Consider the following 19,916-nt stretch of genomic DNA (forward strand, 5'->3'; position numbering starts at 1 on the left):
AGACTGGAGACTTTGTTTTTAATGAGCATGTGAGGAATTTTGTCTGCTAGTATTAATGACAGTTTGGTATTTGAATAGGATTTTTTTTTACTTCAGATATGTCAAAAGCTACAAAATCCCTTAAAACTAATAAATTAAATTACATACTTTAAAACTCATAATGCTATAGCATACGTAGTTCTTTCCAAGAAGTTATAAGGTAACATCATGTAATAGTTCACTAAAGATATATATATATATATATATATATATACAGTGTATCACAAAAGTGAGTACACCCCTCACATTTCTGCAAATATTTCATTATATCTTTTCATGGGACAACACTATAGACATAAAACTTGGATATAACTTAGAGTAGTCAGTGTACAACTTGTATAGCAGTGTAGATTTACTGTCTTCTGAAAATAACTCAACACACAGCCATTAATGTCTAAATAGCTGGCAACATAAGTGAGTACACCCCACAGTGAACATGTCCAAATTGTGCCCAAAGTATCAATATTTTGTGTGACCACCATTATTATTGAGCACTGCCTTAACCATCCTGGGCATGGAATTCACCAGAGCTGCACAGGTTGCTACTGGAATCCTCTTCCACTCCTCCATGATGACATCACGGAGCTGGTGGATGTTAGACACCTTGAACTCCTCCACCTTCCACTTGAGGATGCGCCACAGGTGCTCAATTGGGTTTAGTCCATCACCTTTACCTTCAGCTTCCTCAGCAAGGCAGTTGTCATCTTGGAGGTTGTGTTTGGGGTCGTTATCCTGTTGGAAAACTGCCATGAGGCCCAGTTTTCGAAGGGAGAGGATCATGCTCTGTTTCAGAATGTCACAGTACATGTTGGAATTCATGTTTCCCTCAATGAACTGCAGCTCCCCAGTGCCAGCAACACTCATGCAGCCCAAGACCATGATGCTACCACCACCATGCTTGACTGTAGGCAAGATACAGTTGTCTTGGTACTTCTCACCAGGGCGCTGCCACACATGCTGGACACCATCTGAGCCAAACAAGTTTATCTTGGTCTCGTCAGACCACAGGGCATTCCAGTAATCCATGTTCTTGGACTGCTTGTCTTCAGCAAACTGTTTGCGGGCTTTCTTGTGCGTCAGCTTCCTTCTGGGATGACGACCATGCAGACCGAGTTGATGCAGTGTGCGGCGTATGGTCTGAGCACTGACAGGCTGACCTCCCACGTCTTCAACCTCTGCAGCAATGCTGGCAGCACTCATGTGTCTATTTTTTAAAGCCAACCTCTGGATATGACGCCGAACACGTGGACTCAACTTCTTTGGTCGACCCTGGCGAAGCCTGTTCCGAGTGGAACCTGTCCTGGAAAACCGCTGTATGACCTTGGCCACCATGCTGTAGCTCAGTTTCAGTGTGTTAGCAATCTTCTTATAGCCCAGGCCATCTTTGTGGAGAGCAACAATTCTATTTCTCACATCCTCAGAGAGTTCTTTGCCATGAGGTGCCATGTTGAATATCCAGTGGCCAGTATGAGAGAATTGTACCCAAAACACCAAATTTAACAGCCCTGCTCCCCATTTACACCTGGGACCTTGACACATGACACCAGGGAGGGACAACGACACATTTGGGCACAATTTGGACATGTTCACTGTGGGGTGTACTCACTTATGTTGCCAGCTATTTAGACATTAATGGCTGTGTGTTGAGTTATTTTCAGAAGACAGTAAATCTACACTGCTATACAAGTTGTACACTGACTACTCTAAGTTATATCCAAGTTTCATGTCTATAGTGTTGTCCCATGAAAAGATATAATGAAATATTTGCAGAAATGTGAGGGGTGTACTCACTTTTGTGATACACTGTATATATATATATATATATATATATATATACTGTATATATATTTATGCTGTATGCTGATAGCTGATCAGAATGAATTAAAGGTACTCACTCACTCTTTAATGTCAATTTTGTATCTCTAATTCACCTCACTTGCCTGTGTTTGGACTGTGGGAGGAAACCGGAGCTCACGGAGGGAAAACCCCCACAGGGTTGCCAACTTTCAGAAGTAGAAATAAGGAACACCCTGGGCTGGTGGGTTGGCGGAAAAAGAATAGGTTGGGGGTGGGATGGCGGGTGTTTACCTGAGTGGGGGGTTGGCGGTTAGGGTTGCACCTATAAAAAATATAATAAGTCTTATACCGTCATAGGAATATTATCAAAATGCTTTATTTAGGCTGTTTAACATTTATTATTTTCATTTTTTATAATTATGAATCAGAACCATATTTTAGGCAAAACAACATGCACAAAGAACATCATGTAACATTTTTTCTCAACAGTGTAAACAACATTTTTACATAATCCATCTTCACACTGATATGTAGCCCCGGTTCTGGACTGCGTTGCTTAGGGTTGGCAGTGAGAAAATGCCCACCCCAGAAAATGCCCACCCCAGCGCTCCCATAGCACCGGCCCTGCTTGTGTTACTTTAGTACCTAAGCCGGATTCGAACCTAGGGCGGAAAAATATGCACGATGCGCTCTGCCACTGCACTACTCAAACACCGGAGTAATACACAGGTTGTTACGCTGATATGCCTGTGCACACACGGCGTTACTAAGACTAAAAGTAAAAACTACTTACAATAATAACCAAACGCTTTCTAATTCCCACGGTAGCAGCAGTTTCCTTCTGTTTTATACACATCGCCCTGTCTCAGTCTAATCAGCAGCATTTCTCTCTCATTGATAAAAATACAGAACAAAGAGCGTCCCGTATCAGTTCAATACGGAACACGAAGTTTAGTTTCCAAATAAGGAACGCTTCCGTATTTTACGGGACGGTTGGCAACCCTACCCACTGAGCCACCCTAGCCAAGTGCTACTATCAGTACCTAGTTGCAATGTTAAAATTGGCAGTTGGAACAACACCCAGACTACATAGTTTAGTTTAGTTAGTTATATAGTATTGAATTTATATATTCATTTTACTGATTGCCCTAATTTGACAGATGAAAAGTTGGACTGTTGTAAAAGTGGGATGAATTTCGATCAGGCTGTATTTCACACGGTGATCACGTGGGTCAAGTGGCTGAGTAAATTGGGTCTAGCGACGCCCACGGCTGACTGTCTTCTCCCCGCGTGCAGCACCGCCCTGCTCATCTCTGCTCGTTGATTGGAAGCGAGGGCGCGATCGAGTGATCCTTCTGAGCCCATCCGGGTTCGATTAAATCTGCCTGTCGATCTGCTGCTGACTGCGGCTGCGAGTGCGAGTGAGAACAACACACATACACACACACACACAGCTCGTCTAATATCACGTCTGCTCTGCGCTTCACACACGGCGTGACAGCCCCAGTAGCTGCGGGTCTGTCCCGGTTCCAGACCAGAGCATGGCTTCGGGGGAGCTGTACGAGGTACTGTGCGTTCACTTCTTATAGATTGAGAATGGAGGAATTAGGAAGTGAGAGGAGGCGCTCAGGGACTGAAAAAGCTCGCCGTGAAGCCCTTTAACGGGGGTGGAACTCATGAGACCCTGTGTGAGACGCCCGATCTGATAGACAGGGTTGACTTTTTTTAGTCTTGTATTATTTATTCAGGCTTGTTTATTGCTGAAGAGATTGAGAATGCTTCTGAATGTGTTGGGTAAATCCGCCTTGAGATTTAAACTCCTGAGGTTGCTTTTTAATGTCACAAAAGTGCCATGAGATTGATGAACCTTATAGTCAGGATGAAGCATAATCGATATATTATTATATATTATTATATTATACATCTGTACATTTATGGAGCAGATCTATATTAAATATGATTTGTTTAATCTGGCAAAAAAACCGACTTTTTCTTTTCAAATTCCACTAATAGAGAGTCAGAGACAGAAGAGATGGGAAGACAGTCTGGATTACTTGACTGATTCTTTGCTTCTACTCACTGACATTTTGACACATCATCACATCACGCTTTAACAACTTGTGTCATCTTCTAATTATTCCGAAAAAACTGATTACAAACCGCGTTTGATGAGAAGAAGTGTTTCCAAAGCAAATGTCGGCACGTCTTTCAAGCTTTCAGTCCAATGTAGCACCACAAACAGCGTCTGGCATGATTAGATGGTAGAATGGAGATGTCATGGCGTCCATGTTTCAGTTTCTTTTCACGTATTTACCGTAATGTTAATAACTCTTAGTTTCTCTTCATGGTTACTTGTTAATATTAACGAATTTTGGGTTGTGAACAAAGTTGGAAAATGTCAAACAACACAACTTGGTGACTTTTTACCTCAGGGATGTAGTTTTGGGAAATTTACACCTGTGGAAATGTGTTGTTTTGTTGATGTCAACAAGATGCATCAGAGAACGTGTGTGGTTGTTACATACAATTGTAGAGAACTTGTGTCATGGAAGTCTTGAGAATTTAATGACTTTTACCTCTGTTTTTCCCTTTGGACTGAATGAATAAACCTACTCATTTGTTTAAAGTCCAAAAATTGATAAATAATTTTGATGTTTTTCCCTTCACACTTTACACTTTTATTTAGTTAGTAACACCTGACACACTGAACAAGCTTCTGGATCTTTCACCATTCTTCTTGTCAGAGTTTAACCAGATTTGACAATTTCTTTAGTGTCCACCTAAACTATCAGAAGAAAATTATTGGGGCACCCCTTCTTATGTTTGAATTAATGTGTTTCAACCACAACAATTGTCTAACAGCCAATAGAAGAGAGTCAGAGACAGAAGAGATGTGAAGACAGTCTGGATTACTTGACTGATTCTTTGCTTCTACTCACCGACATTTTGACACCTCATCACATCACGCTTTAACAACTTGTGTCATCTTCTAATTATTCCGAAAAAACTGATTACAAACCGTGTTTCACGAGAAGAAGTGTTTCCAAAGCAAATGTCGGCACGTCTTTCAACCTTTCAGTCCAATGTAGCACCACAAACAGCGTCTGGCATGACTTAGATGGTAGAATGGAGATGTCATGGCATCCATGTTTCAGTTTCTTTCCACGTATTTACCATAGTGTTATTAACTCAGTTTCTCTTCATGGTTACTTGTTAATATTAACGAATTTCGGGTTGTGAACAAAGTTCGGAAAATATGAAACAAGACGTGTTGGTGACTTTTTACCTCAGAGATGTAGTTTTGGGAAATTTACACCTGTGGCAATGTGTTGTTTTGTTAATGTCAACAAGATGCATCAGAGAACGTGTGTGGTTGTTATTTACTATTGTAGAGGACTTATGCCATTGAGGTTTTGAAAATTCAGTGACTTCTGCCTCTGTTTTCCCTTTGGACTGAACGAATAAACCTACTCATTCGTCCAAAAAGGTTTTTTGTCATTTCACTCTTTACATTTTCATTTTGTTAGTAACACCTGGAACACTGAACAAGCTTCTGGATCTTTGACCATTCTTCTTGTCAGAGTTTAACCAGATTTGACAATTTCTGTACTGTCCACCTACACTATATCGACAAAAGTATTGGGGCACCCCTTCTAATGTTTGAATTTATGTGTTTCAACCACAACAATTGTCTAACAGCCAATAGAAGAGAGTCAGAGACAGAAGAGATGTGAGGACAGTCTGGATTACAGAGAACATCAGAGAACGTGTGTGGTTGTTACATACAATTGTAGAGGACTTGTCATAGAAGTCTTGAGAATTCAATGACTCTTGTCTCTGTTTTCCCTTTGAACTGAATGAATAAACCTGCTTATTTGTCCAAAATCCTAAAATTGATGAATTATTTGGTCACACTTTACATTTTCATTTTGTTAGTAACACCTGGCTTACTGAACAAGCTTCTGGATCTTTCACCATTCTGTACTGTCCACCTAAACTATCTGGACAAAAGTATTGGGGCACCCCTTCTAATTTTTGTAATTTGTGTGTTTTAACCACAACAATTGCTAACAGGTGTGATATATCAGCAGTAGTTTAGAAATGACCATTTACTGTTCCAGCATGATTGTACCCTTGTGCCCAAATTAAGGTCTATAAGGAAACTACAAACACTCCAGTGGACCGCACTGAGCTCTGACCTCAGCCCCACTTGACAGCTTTGGAATAAACTGGAACATCAATTGAGGCTTTCCTGACCAACATCATTGCCCAGTCATACAAATGCTGTTTTGACTGAATGGGCACAAATTCTTACACACATACTTTAAAGTCTTGAGAGAAGCCTTCTCAAAAGAGTGGCTGTTGTTATTGTTAAAAAGGTCACATAAATGTCACTATTTTAATAACATTTATTTTTGGTTAATAACATTTTATTCATGGTTAAACTCAGTACTTATGGCCATTTAGTGTATTCTTGCTAGGGTTGAGGTAAAGATTGTCTGCAATGCACTAGTTTAACAGGCAGCAAAACAGCTCCAGAGCATAGTATTGCTACCATCATGTTTGACAGCAATTACAGTGGTGTTTGAAAATGCCATGGTAAAACATTTAAACCAAACAATTCTGGTTAATCTGGTCAAATAACTAAATCTTTGTTTGATCTGACCAGAAAATGAGAGCTTTTTCTTTGTGTCAAGGTTTAAGTTGATGATTTGATGCAGGGACTTCTTTCTTATAGAAGAGTCTCTATGCTACTATCTCTATTATTGACTTAACTGTGGACAGTTGTGCTAGTTGTGTTCTAGAAGCTTCTGAATATTGGCAGTTTTTGGTGAGTCTTGCATCAAAGGCAAATGTAACTTTTATTAAAATTGTCAGTTGGGTTTTCGTTTCAACCTTGCCAAAAAAGATGACTGTTTTAGTACTTATACTTATACTAGTTGTTTGTACTGATTATGTTGGGGACCTAAGGTTGCGTAAGTTTGTGCAAAGCTTTCTGGACGGCTGTGTTGTAATGCTTGTGGCTAAGTCTTATGGGTTCAGTTAAACTAGCTCTATCTGTATGGAAACAAAAAAGAACCCAGCTTGGATTTCTTTTGTCATATTTTAAGAAAAACCTGCAATAAAATTGGATGTTATTTTGACAATGAAGTATGTCTGTTGAGGATGAGTGTTACCTTTAATGAGGGTGGTTATTACACTAATGATAAGAGCTGTTTCATCTATTAAACAATAGGACAAGATGTGCATGGCAATGACTGTTTTGTAATAACTGTCAGACTGTAAGTCAGACTGCCCATGCTAACTCTTGGTCACAACAATGAAAGATTATTGACTTGTCTGAGGAACACTGTTTTCTTTAAGATCGTGCTGACAGCCAGGCATGTGTGCATCATGACTCACAGAAGAGTAGCCTCCAGAATGCACTCTGGACAATTCTCTTCTTAATGTACAGTTCAAGTTGAAGGACCTGCTGGTAATGTAACCTGCTTGATACCAGATACCACAGAATTCCGCCAGATGTTTTGTGGAGTCCATGTTTTGTCAGCTAGAAGTTGTTCTGGCGGCATGTTAGTGGGTGGTCATGATGTCCTGGTCATCAGTGTGTAACTGAAATGATTTGTTACATTTTTAATTGAGATGGTTGTCACATTTATGATGGGAGTGGTTTTTATACTCATGATAGGTGAGGTTTTTCACTTTAATTCGGGTGATTGTTACACTCATGGTGGGAATGGTTGATACGATCGTAATAGTTATGGATGATAAAAATTGTTATGACACAATTTTGAAAATTTTTGTTACACCTTTGACATGGTAGTTTTTAGACCGGTGATGTATAGCTGTTGTTACACTGATGATCAGTGATTTTACTATAGTCCTAATGAGCAGTGGTAGCTCAGCAGTTAAGTTGCTGGACTAGTATTCAGAAGGTTGCTGGTTCAAGCTCCACCACTGCCAAGTTCCAGCTGTTGTGCCACTGAGCAAGACCCTTTACCCTCAATTCCTTGTGTTCTATTCAGTCACAGTTGAAGGTCTTAATGTAATGGGGATGGATGTCAGACTCATAAAACTAATCTTATGCTAATGAAACATTTTCACACTTTGTATTTTTTGTATGATTACATATCTTACGGAAATAAAATGAGAAGCAATGCAATATTATGAGAGATAAAATCTACACTGTTTAAAAGATCAGTGCTTGACCTTTACTTTATTCATTTCATTCTTGGCATTTAGCAGATGCCTTCATCCAAAGCGACTTATGCCTGGTCGGCGCTAGATTTGCCGGCTCGGGAGCAACTCGGCGTTCACTCGGCGATCGAAACTCGGCTCTCAATCGCTATGTGTGAACTACTCAACAACTAGATCCGACCGGCACGCCAAAGCGAGATTTCTAGCATGTCGAATATCTGAATCTGAGTTTCCAAACTGGCGATGAGTGCTATGTCGAACAGCCAATGAAAACGCAAGATACGGTGTGAGGGGAAACGCAGGGGAGGAGTTGTAGAAAGGTGGGACAGGGGCTTAATATAGTTTATATCAGAATACATCGGCACACACACAAGTCTTACAGTATTTCTGACCTTATCGTTCTCTACCAAACATAATACCCATGCTGCATTGCATATTTATTAACCTCCAACTCACTATAGAAGAATCCATGCTGTTCACGTAGCCAAATCCACTCAGATTCATTTATTTTTTCTCCTTGATTTTACGTTGCACATCAGCGCACAAACTTGTTGACGTGCATTTTTGGACGTGGTATCATAAAACCTTTAGTCATTTCTCGCGTTTGTTTTTGTGACAGAACGTAGTTTGGGAGACCAGAGAAACTCGTCTGCGATTCCAGTTGGTGATAGATCGTGTAGTGTGAAACCCCCTATCGCCGATCAGTCGCGTAGTGTGAAAGCCACACCCACTTGAAAGACTCCCGATTAGAAGAGATCCAGTTGTGTAGTGTGACCTGTACAGCGACCTGATGACTTGGAAAGTCGTGTAGTGTGAACTTGGCATTACAGTACAGAGACAGTATACAGTCTAAGCAATTAAGGATTAAGAGCCTTGCTCAAGGGCCCAACAGTGACAACCTGGCAGTGGTGAGGCTTGAACCAGCAACCTTCTGATTACTAGTTCAGTACCTTAACCGCTAGGCTACAGCGTGCCTTGTAGACGCTTTTACCACATTTGTGCAAAATATGGAATTGTTTTCTTTCCCCTTATCTAAAGTTATTCATGTTCATTATACCCCATGTTGACCCCACCCCAAAACAGATGGGTTTTCTTTTTACCTGAGAGCTCCATTGTATGCTGGTATAAACATGTTTATAAAACTTGGTGCCGTCATTGCTGGAACATCTTGTTTGTCTACATTTCTCCTCTTTTATACTTGGAATTCTTCTGCATCTGACACACTCTGATAAGGTTTTTATCATTCATACTCATGACTAAAAGGTGTATAGGATGGATTAGATATGCTTAAAACCAGTTTGGGAACAACACTTTTCTCATCCAGCTAGGGCTGAAACTGTTCCTGGAGATACTCGAGTAATTCGATTACTAAAAATCATGGCATCGTTTAGTCCATACAACTATATACAGCTCACCGTGTTTCGCGCGGACAACTTTCACTTTTGCACAACGTGTTCACGCTGTGGACAAGGTGACGTGAAGAAGCCGAGGGCTGCATCCCAAATCCCATACTTAAACAGGACTTAAACCGGGTACTTTTGGCGTACAGTTCAACGAATGAGGACACGCTCGCTGCTCCTTCGTACTGTTAAGTATGAAATTGCGATTTAGGACGCAGCCGAGGTTTGATGCCGCGGACTGCAAAATGGAGAGAGAGAAAATAGCGAGGGGCAAACACAGGAGACTGGACAGAGAAAACGACAAAGTTTGAGATCATTTTAAGCTTGAAAAAACGAGAACTCAGAACAACATCCACACCATCAGAGCGTCTTGTTGATGCGTTTACTTTTCTTCATTGCAGCCACCACTGGTTTATTTGAAGGCTTAGACAAACACACATTTATGCACACAAACGCCAAATCTACCTCATCTAGGAGATGCAATCCTGAAAGATAGTTTTTTTGCCTCCTACAAATGCCACAAAGCCTCCCAACAAAACATTAAAGCTTTATGTTCTGCGTGAGCTGTAGCTGAAACTTTTAGTTCTGAAAGTTGCACAAATCAAAGGCAATGTTTATGTATTATTGTTTATTATTATTTATGCCTTGGTTTTAGGTTGCCTGTATACATTTTAAAAGTAATTCGATTTATTTTTTATGTATTTGTTTTTGCATTTCAAAATGTTCTCTTTAAACTGTCCTGTATGCGAGGAATAAAAATGTACAGTGTTTTAAGAGACATGTTATATTTAATCGTATATGTATTTACTTTTGCTCTTTATTAAAGCAAGGGCGGCACGGTGGCTAAGTGGGTAGCACTGTCGCCTCACAGCAAGCAGGTTCTGGATTCGATCCCCAGGTCGGGCGGTCCGGGTCCTTTCTGTGTGCATGTTCTCCCCGTGACTGCGTGGGTTTACTCCAGGTGCTCCGGTTTCCTCCCACAGTCCAAAAACATGCAAGTGAGGTGAATTGGAGATACTAAATTGTCCACGAATGTGTTCGATATAACCTTGAGAACTGATGAACCTTGTGTGAAGATAAACTACCGTTCCTGTCATGAATGTTGCCAAAAGTGTAAAAACATGACGTTAAACCGATACCGCGCTCATTAACTTGTACTCGTACTCGCAAACGAGGCTCCGATACTAAACATCCGATACCGTGTGCCTAGTGCACGTTGCTGCGTTATGCCTGGTTCACACTACACGATTTTTGCCCTGATTTTCGCTCCGCGACTGGTCGGCGCTAGATTTGCCGGCTCGGGAGCAACTCGGCGTTCGCTCGGCGATCAAAACTCGGCTCTCAATCGCAAAGTGTGAACAACTCAACAACTCGATCCGACCGGCTCGCCGAGCGCTCGAGTTTTCTAGCACGTCAGATATCTGATCTCAGATGTGCGACTGGGAATGAGTGACATGTCGAACAGCCAATGAGAACGCAGGATACGGTGTGAGGGGAAACGCAGGAGAGGAGTGTAAACAGGTGGGACAGGGGGATAATATAGTTTATATCAGAATACACCGGCACACACACACGTTTTACAGTATTTCTGACCTGATCGTTCTCTACAAAACATAACAACAAAACACCAACATTGCAAAAATATTTATTAACCTCCAACTCACTACAGAACAATCCATGCTATTCGTGTTGCCAAATCCACTCAGATTCATTTATTTTTCCTCCTTGATTTCATCACGTCAGCGCACAAACACTTTGATCACTCGCTACTTGTTGACGTGCATTTTTGGACGTGGTATCATTAAACTTCTCACGTGTGTTTTTGTTTAAAAAAAAACGGTATTCTAAATAGGTATCGGTATCAGTATCGGTATCGGCAAGTACAAAAATACATGTACTTGTACTCGTACTCGGTTGGGAAAAAATGGTATAGATGCATCCCTAGGTAAAATCCTAATAAACAATTATTAAAGCAAAAGTATTTCTTATCCGATTACTCGATTAATCGCTGGAATAATCGATAGAATACTCGATTACAAAATTAATCGATAGTTGCAGCCCTACATCCAGCATTAAGCGAGATCCATAAAGACATAATTTGACACATTTGGTGTGAAGAAACTCCAGTGGCCTGCACAGAGCCCTGACCTTAACCCCACTGAACACCTTTGGGATGGATTGGAATATTGATTGCGAGCCAGGCATTTTTTTCCAATTTTAGTGCCTGACCGGCTAAGTGCACTATTGACTGAATGGTCACACACTCCAAAATTTTGTAAGAGCATTCCCAATGGAGCTGTGGCTATTTTACCACTAAAGGATGTGGTACATGTGGATACCATTAGAAAGCTTGGACTCTCATTTTACGTCTGTATTTAGGTCTAGTCTATATTTGATGTCAGTTCCATCTTTCAAATTGAACAAAACTGAACAACAATCCAAATTTGCTTTCTTGTGAACAGAACAACCTGAGGTAAGAAGACGTGTAAGGATTATTAGAGGAATTTGAGTGTGTGGGTGGAATTCTTCTGCATTTTAAGCAAGTCTGTGCAGTCCATATGGAGTTAATATCGATCGTTCGAGGATTTGAATCGTCACAGATGCCGTTTGGGCAGTTACAGCGGTGCTCTTGGTTATTCATGTTAACTGCAAGCTCAATTGATAAATCAGATTGTAATTCACACTTGTGAAGAGAAGAAAGAATGAGGTAAATTAATAAGATTGGATATGCCACAAAGGCTAATTCATTCATTACCTCAGCCATACGATGAAAAATGAAACAGAGCTCGTGCTCCAACACTGTTTTCCAAAAACTCTGATGTCCAGCAATCAAATCATGAAGATTGATCAAGTTGATTTAAGATATTAGACTTGTATTTTCTATTATATACCAAATGTAAATGCTTAAACAGCTGGAGCACTTCATAGTCTGATCAGTCGTGCAGTTAGATCAGCTTTTACTGTAATGCTAAAGCAAATGATGTACAGGTGTGTAATAGAGATGTACCGATCGGGGTTTTTGACGCCGATTTCGATCTCCGATTTCTTTTCAGAGCGATCGGCCGATACCGATCGGTTGGGGGGGGCCTGACCAGGGGGTGTTGTGAGATTTTTTTACTTCTAAAACTAAAGCAATTCATTTTTCACCCACGGGAGACATATCTCATTAGTCTAACTGACCACGCTCACACGCACGTTAGATGTTATACAGTTCAGTCTGAAAAAACCCTTAAAAATAGGTCTAACAGTGAAGATAAACCGGTGACAAAAGCAACGACGTGTGTGTGTCTTTAAGAGAGACGCTCTGTTCACAGTATCGATATAAGTGATTCATGAGTTGATTCATTTTATGTGAATCGTAAGTTTCTTTTCTCAGTTATCTCTCCGTGTTTACTGTTATTAATTAATGTCGTGGTTTTAAATAAACACCAGCTACTACAGAACATTTTGTGTGACTCTCTTACATTAAAAAGCTTAATTAAACTGCTATCACCACAGAGTGGTAACCGAGTCAGACTCGTTCTGTCTGTGGAGCTAAAAGTTTTCTGTCAGTCAGAGCAGATGATCCTGAACTATGTATGATGCACAACGTTACTTATGTTATTTTAGGTCGTGAAGAGCTTTCACGATGGTTTCTGTACGATGGTTGATGAATGGTGATGTGATGATAGCTCAAAGTCTGGATCAATCCACTGAGCTGTTAAGCTTAACGTGGTCTTTATATATCACACGATTGGATCGGCTACATTTGGGAAATATTGCCGATCGCCGATAGCATATTTTGATTAAAAATCGGCCGATATCGATTTATAGCCGATCGATCGTTCCATCTCTAGTGTGTAATGTGTCCATAATCATTTATAACTGCATACGTAATGATGTAAGAAGTGCAGACTGTCACAGACATTGGTTTGATGCGCTGTGTGCTGTGACTCATTCCCCTCATCCCCAGGATTAAAATGATCTGCGGTTTGAGGCACAGTAGCACTTTGGTTGGTTCATACCAGATTTTATACCAGGGGTCGCAACATGCACCCTCGTTTACCACCCTCTTGCAACTCCACAGCATTAGATTTTAAGATTGCATTTTCCCCCATTTCTCCTCTCTACTAATGCCCACTTCTGATTGAGATGAGAAAGACTGTCGCACGCCCCCTCTTACACATGTGCAGTAGCCGACTGCATCTTTTCACCTGCACGAGGTGAGTTAATATGCGGATCAGCTTTGTGTACAGAGAGCCATACCCAGTCCACATTATTCCTCGACTCTGTGCAGGCGCCATAAATTAGCCAGCAGAGGTCGTAATTGTAGGGATGTAACGATGCACCACAAGACAGTTAATAACGATTCAAAAATTCCATGATTCATATCGATTTGACATGTATAATGAATCGATATTCACTATAAACATTAGAGGGCACTGGCGCTATACACCTCGCCTGGTTGACATCACTGGCGCTATATGCCTGGTTGCCAAACTGGGCTTAATTCGAAATTGTTTTGCATAGTTTGTACCTACCTCAGAAAAAAAGGGCATCCATTATTTAGATAAATAAAAGATAATTACAAATACAGTATTTTATTTTATTTTTTTAAGAGAAATAATAAAAGGAAACTTTGTCATAATTTGTCTTCAATTTCAGTTTAAAAAATCGGGAAAAAATCTTATCGTGAACCCAGTATCGTGAATCGCATCGCATCGTGGGTAGAGTGTATCGTTACATCCCTACTTAATTGCATCAGTTTGTTGTATGAACAACGAGCCAGTTGTTGTTCATATAGCCGCCCAGCCCAGCCGGATGGCAGAGCTGAGTTTCGAACCAACAAGTTCAAAATGTCAGCTCTGGTGTGCTCCGCCACCTGAACGGCCTGCATTAGATTTTTAAGTACAAATATGATAATCCTCCTTTACAGTAATACAATGCTTTGCTGATCATTCTAACAGCAAACATTGTAGCAATAAATAAACTCTGTAATTCATTTTTAACTGCTAATTCACCAACCTGGAACACTAGAAGTGTTGAGCGTTGGTCATTTGACTGCTGTAACATCTTCCTAGAAGCACCACGCCTGGTTGACCAAAATACTCCTTTCATGACCTTTCTCAGAACTGTTCTTTTTATAACTTAGGATCCTTACATTTTCAAAACTGGCTAAAATAAGTTAAAAAGGAGACCGAAATGCAGAAATCTGAAACAGTAAGCTCTAGATCTGTTTTTAAACAGTGTTAATGCAACCCACAATCTAGTTTCGACCAGCATCACACACTGCAAAATACACAATGTGTTTTGCAGCTTTCCTACCCCTTTTCCACTGACCCAGAACAGGCTCTGTTTCGATTCTCGAACTTGATTTTGAATCGGTTCAGCGTGTTTTCACCAAAAAAAGAGAATGCTCAGGTTTTTAGCTCGAACTGTTGGGTCATCTGTATGCGTGTCAGGTTGTAGAGGTTTTGATGCTGTTAAATGAGAATTTGCAAAACCGCTTTTGCTCTGCTGTGCCGTTGTTTCTTATGGTGCTTGACGCTGCAATTCCTTCTTTTATAGTTCACTTGATTGAATTTTGAGCCAGTTTGACGCCGATATTTTTAAAGCGCCTCCAATGAGACGAACTGTTTGATATAACGTGGTAACAGCGACCCAGACAAGTTTGAACAACGCTCAACGTGGTTTGTTGTACTAAAACAATGAGTGAGGGATTTCAGCAGTACAGAGCACTCATAACCAGTAATAACAGAGAGACATTTAGTGTTCCAATGTCGACTTTTAGAACATTGAGCCACGTTAAGTTTTACTTTAAGGTTTTCCGACTCTCCCAAGAAGCTAATTCTCAGGAGCCCTGAGCTGCATAAGACAAGTTTAAAAGTAAAACCACCACAGTGAAGTAAAAACAGTTGAACACAGATATATGTGGCCACTTTTAGAGTGGATTTAATGGTTATTTCACACAAATGGATGTTCGTGTCGTGGAACACTAGTGATGTTTTACCGCATAGCTCAAGCCAAGTGCTGGGCAAAGCGGCTATGAATATATTTTTGTTGTTGCTACACAACCCACATAATGACAAAGTTTAGGTGTTTCTGCCACACCCACTGCTTACCATTTTGTTCAATTAATTATATAAAAATTAATATATGCTTTTATTTTGAAATTTTGGGAACGGTTCTTTCCAGATCCAGCATGACTCTTTCACAAAGCAGGGTCCATAAAGACGTGATTTGACAATTTGTGTGGAAGTGGTGTGGAGGTGCTCCAGTGGCCTGCCAAGAGCCCTGGACTCAACCCCAGTGAATGCCCCAGGGATAAACTAAAACAGTGATTGCCAGGTTTTTACATTCGCCATCACTGTCTGACCTCACCAATGCCCTTTTAACTAAATGGAAATACATTTCTGAATGTTCTGGATAGATTTGCTGGAATTGTGGGGGCTTGTGTAGCCACAAAGGGGAGTAGGGGTGAATGGCAACTTTTATTAACTCATAGAATGTCCAGCAAGCTCATGCCTCAGGTGTCTTCATACTTTTAGATATATAATGTATATGTAACTTTACAATAGGTGATAAGTCTGGACTGCAGGCAGGCCAGTCTACCACCTGCACACTATGATAATGTTGTCTATGTAGAGAGCTTCATGACAGCCTCCCAAAAGTTCAAGATGGGTTTAGTGCCACGGCACAATAAACTTTTTACAATAAATACTGAATACTTGTTGTTTCTGTGTTGTTCCTGTACTATTGGAGGGCTTAACTCACAGTGTAAATACCACTACTGCTTTAGGTAAATTATGTAAAGAACAGGAAGGAACTGTCTTTAATTTTCTTCTTAATTAAAGGATTAGGATGCTATTACTGCACTGTCCCCAACAGGCTTTTCTAACAAGCTGTTTAATCCATTAATCACAGTACACTCAGTTCATTATAGTCCAACCTATGCTTTTAAATAAGGTGATAGTCATAGGTCATAGTGACATAGGAGGGTACACTAATAAGAGAAGAATATAAAGGTGTTTATAAAAGTGTTTTACATGTCACTATGATAAAAGTACACTAGCAGCACCGTAGTAACTGCCTGGGACCTAGTTCGTACTAGGGACGTTGTAGCCTAAAATGTGTTCAGCTGAAGAAAACGTTTAACCGTGCAGCGCTGTGACCTACACTCATTTAGCGGATGGTTCTTATCCTTATCCTATCCTAAACTTTAGCATGGTGTTAAAGGGAACAGTGAGATAGGGCTGTTAAACAGCATCAATAGGCGCTTATCTGCTCCACGCAGCGACTGCTTCTGGTTCAAGATGTTTCATAACAGGATTGAAAGCTTCCAACAGAGTACAGAAACAGAATGTTTTCATTTATGGTGCTGGTGTGACACTAATGTATACAGGAGGGATGAACAAATGAGATATAAACAGATATGGGTACAAAATGTTTCATTTTTCACACGAGATATTGTCAAATGTGGCAAAAACTATGAGGACACCTGACATTCAGTTTTTCAGACATAGTGTTCCAAAACTATTAAGCTTCACTCCACCCATGCTAATATATCAGTTTCCACTCTTCTAGAAAGAAATTTGCGCCATTTCAGTCTAGGCCAGGCATGTCCAATGTCCGGTCGGATTTTATACGGCCCGCATCTTCTGTCTTAAATTGCATTACTTGTGGCCCGCCAGCACAGTCGAACAGAAAAAAAATATATCGTCGCTGTCCGATGAAAAACACGTATCTCCACTTTTAGCAGTTTTCATTTTTTTATTTTTTTTTTACGTGTTGATTGTTGTGGGTATAAATCTCTGTCTGTCCATAACAGCGAATATCAATATGACCAATGAAAAGATGAAAAATTACGCAATCTCTTTAACGATATTTCCATTGGCTGCTAGACCTGTCCGTCAAAACCACATGTCTTTTGGTTTCCCTCCGGTACTGTTTGAGAAAGGAGCTAAACTCGTTTGCTGCGTAATGTTTCATCTCAGCAGTTTATTCAGGTTATTCAGTCGCATTGTTGTAAACATGATTTATATTTGTGGTGATTGTAGTTTTTTGAAAACACATTTGTATCTGATATTTATATGGACTAAGCGTTTACACGGACTGTATTAATTAACACAGTTAAACTTTTTTATAGCTACAGTAAATAACTTGATTTACAAAGTAAAGATATTGTCTGGTAACTTGACTGTTTTAGGTATTTATAGGTTTTATATGGTCATTTAGAACAGTATTTCCCAGTCATGTTTCTTCACAACACAGTATTAAAAGGTTTTCTTAATAGGATTGTTCAGTATGAACGTCTTTTTTTCTCTTTTGTCTTATGGTTATGTATGCCAGGAAATACTCCAAAGGTAGCCATGCATTGTTATAGTTTAAACCCAAACCATGTTTGGCACCTAAAAAACATTAAAAAATAACCTAAATATTACAAGTGGGGGGGGGGGGGGGGGGGGTGTATACATGCAAATGTGATTGGCATCCTGTCCAACATGTGTTACTGATTCAGAGAAAACTAGACCCACTGTAACCCTGACAATAATAAGCGGTGGTAAATCGTAAATGAAAAAAATAATAATAATACAACTGGGTTTAAATTAGAGCACCGATCGATCGACAGTCGATTATCAAACCTTATTTTCTACCTTAGCCCAGATTTATAAAGTAAATATTTGTGAGTTTTATCGATTTATTCTTATTTAAACTAGACTACAGGTGTCACATTTCGATAGATGTGTATCTTATTATAAACTATCTCGATAGATCTATATTAATTATAGGCATTTCACGAAGTTATAGGCGTTTCACTTAACGACTTAAAACAGATGTGCGCATGCTCGGTAGCACATCTCGATGGGTAGGATAAATCGACAGAACACCTGTTCACATTTATACCTGCGCGCACGCAAATACACGCGGCGAAAGTAAGTAGTGCAGGAACAACTCCAAAAACATTCGGAACAACAAATTTAATAAGACATTTAAAACTGCTTCACCCCGCTAAATATGCGGCATTTGACAAAGCGAACAAAGGCAAAGACGTTAAAGCTAAAGCTAACGAGAGCGAAGAGCCGGGCACAAGCCAGCGTCCCCTGCTATCGCAACGAAAAGACGAAAGCAAGTACAAGGAAAATCATAGCATTAAATACAATTTTCTGTAGTCGAGGATACAGGCTTTAGGAATTTGAGACATTACCTGAGCCCAAGCAGACTTACTTTTCTGTACATTGCAACTGGTGCATTTCTAGTTTAAATAAGTAAATACAAAGACACCTATGGGCAAAAGTATGTGGATACCATTTTAATTACAGAGTTTAAGCCACACTTATTGCTAACAGATGTAGAAAATCAATAATATAAAATTGTTATATTTGTTTTATTTCTGCAACAGTTTTTGGGGACTTGCTGAGAAGACACAAAGATTTGAGAAGTTAGGGATGGACTAAATCCACTGCCCTGCACCCTACTGAACACCTTTGATAAGAATATTCTGCCGTTGGGCTACCCAGATTATTTATTCTTGTATCATTTCACACACTCAGCCTTTTACAAGTCAGTTGAAAAAAAAGGCGGCAATTAGTTTTACAATGGGCATTTCAACATCTTGATTTTTTGTTTGCATTACCTGGCGCACTTGTTTTCTTGTGGAAAAGTAAAAGTATCGCTCATTTTATTCAGAGGTTTGTGAAAAGAAAGGTTTGTCCTATAACCCAACGCACATTTTTGTTTTGAGATATAAGAAGTTTCCGGAATTGGCCGGTTATATGTTTAAAAAATCGGCGATCGGAATCAGCCAAGAAAATTGCAATCGGTGCATCTCTAGTTTACATACAAACACACCTATGGCCAAAAGTATGTGGGCACCAATTTTAATTACTGAGTTTAAGAGTTAACGGATTTCAATTTAACGGACAAAATCTGGAAAACCTAACGACCCGTCTGATTGTTTAAAATTTCTGAGAGAAGCATACCAAGGCCAGTCGTTTTGTAATTGTCCGCTAGCTGGAGACATCTGTCTGTTTACATTAGCGATGGGCTTTACTTTGTCGGGAGGCTCACTTTGTTCTCGCTTTTTCCCTCTGTGTTTTATGTTTAATTTTTGCAAGTTCTAGTGCTTAGTTATGCACCAGCGCCGCTCCAGTAGCAACCAGCAGTGCTTCACACTCAGAATAATAGATACTCCCCACTATACGATCACCTCAAAAAACATCTCCTCCACCACACAAAATAACTGAAATTCCTCCCCGGTACTACAGTACACCAATTTTAATATTTATTTACAGGTTTAACATTACATCTGTACATATATATTTACAATGGTCATTTTACTGTTTATCATATTTGCATGTTTAGCACATTTGTGGACATTAGTGCTGTATTTTTGTAAATTTTTGCACCCCCTGGAAAAAAGTCTGTTTCAGACAATTGCATTTTACGTGCCAGTGCTCCCCCCTTTAGTCCGTTAAATTTAGGTTCCACTGTATTAAAATTGGTGTA

The 19,916-nt window shown here is 39.9% G+C and overlaps 1 protein-coding gene across 1 annotated transcript in view; it reads left to right on the forward strand.

Moving 5' to 3' along the window:
* The first annotated feature begins 3,344 nt into the window (after positions 1-3,344).
* The window catches only part of LOC134323060 (chromodomain Y-like protein 2), a 46,247-nt gene continuing 29,675 nt past the window's right edge, over positions 3,345-19,916 (forward strand). The window contains exon 1 of the mRNA XM_063004478.1: positions 3,345-3,401. Within this exon, the coding sequence (XP_062860548.1) occupies positions 3,378-3,401 (24 nt within the window). The 5' untranslated portion in view covers positions 3,345-3,377. The remainder of the gene's footprint in view (positions 3,402-19,916) is intronic.

The sequence above is a fragment of the Trichomycterus rosablanca genome, chromosome 11, assembly GCF_030014385.1.
Source record: "Trichomycterus rosablanca isolate fTriRos1 chromosome 11, fTriRos1.hap1, whole genome shotgun sequence".
NCBI lineage: Eukaryota > Metazoa > Chordata > Actinopteri > Siluriformes > Trichomycteridae > Trichomycterus > Trichomycterus rosablanca.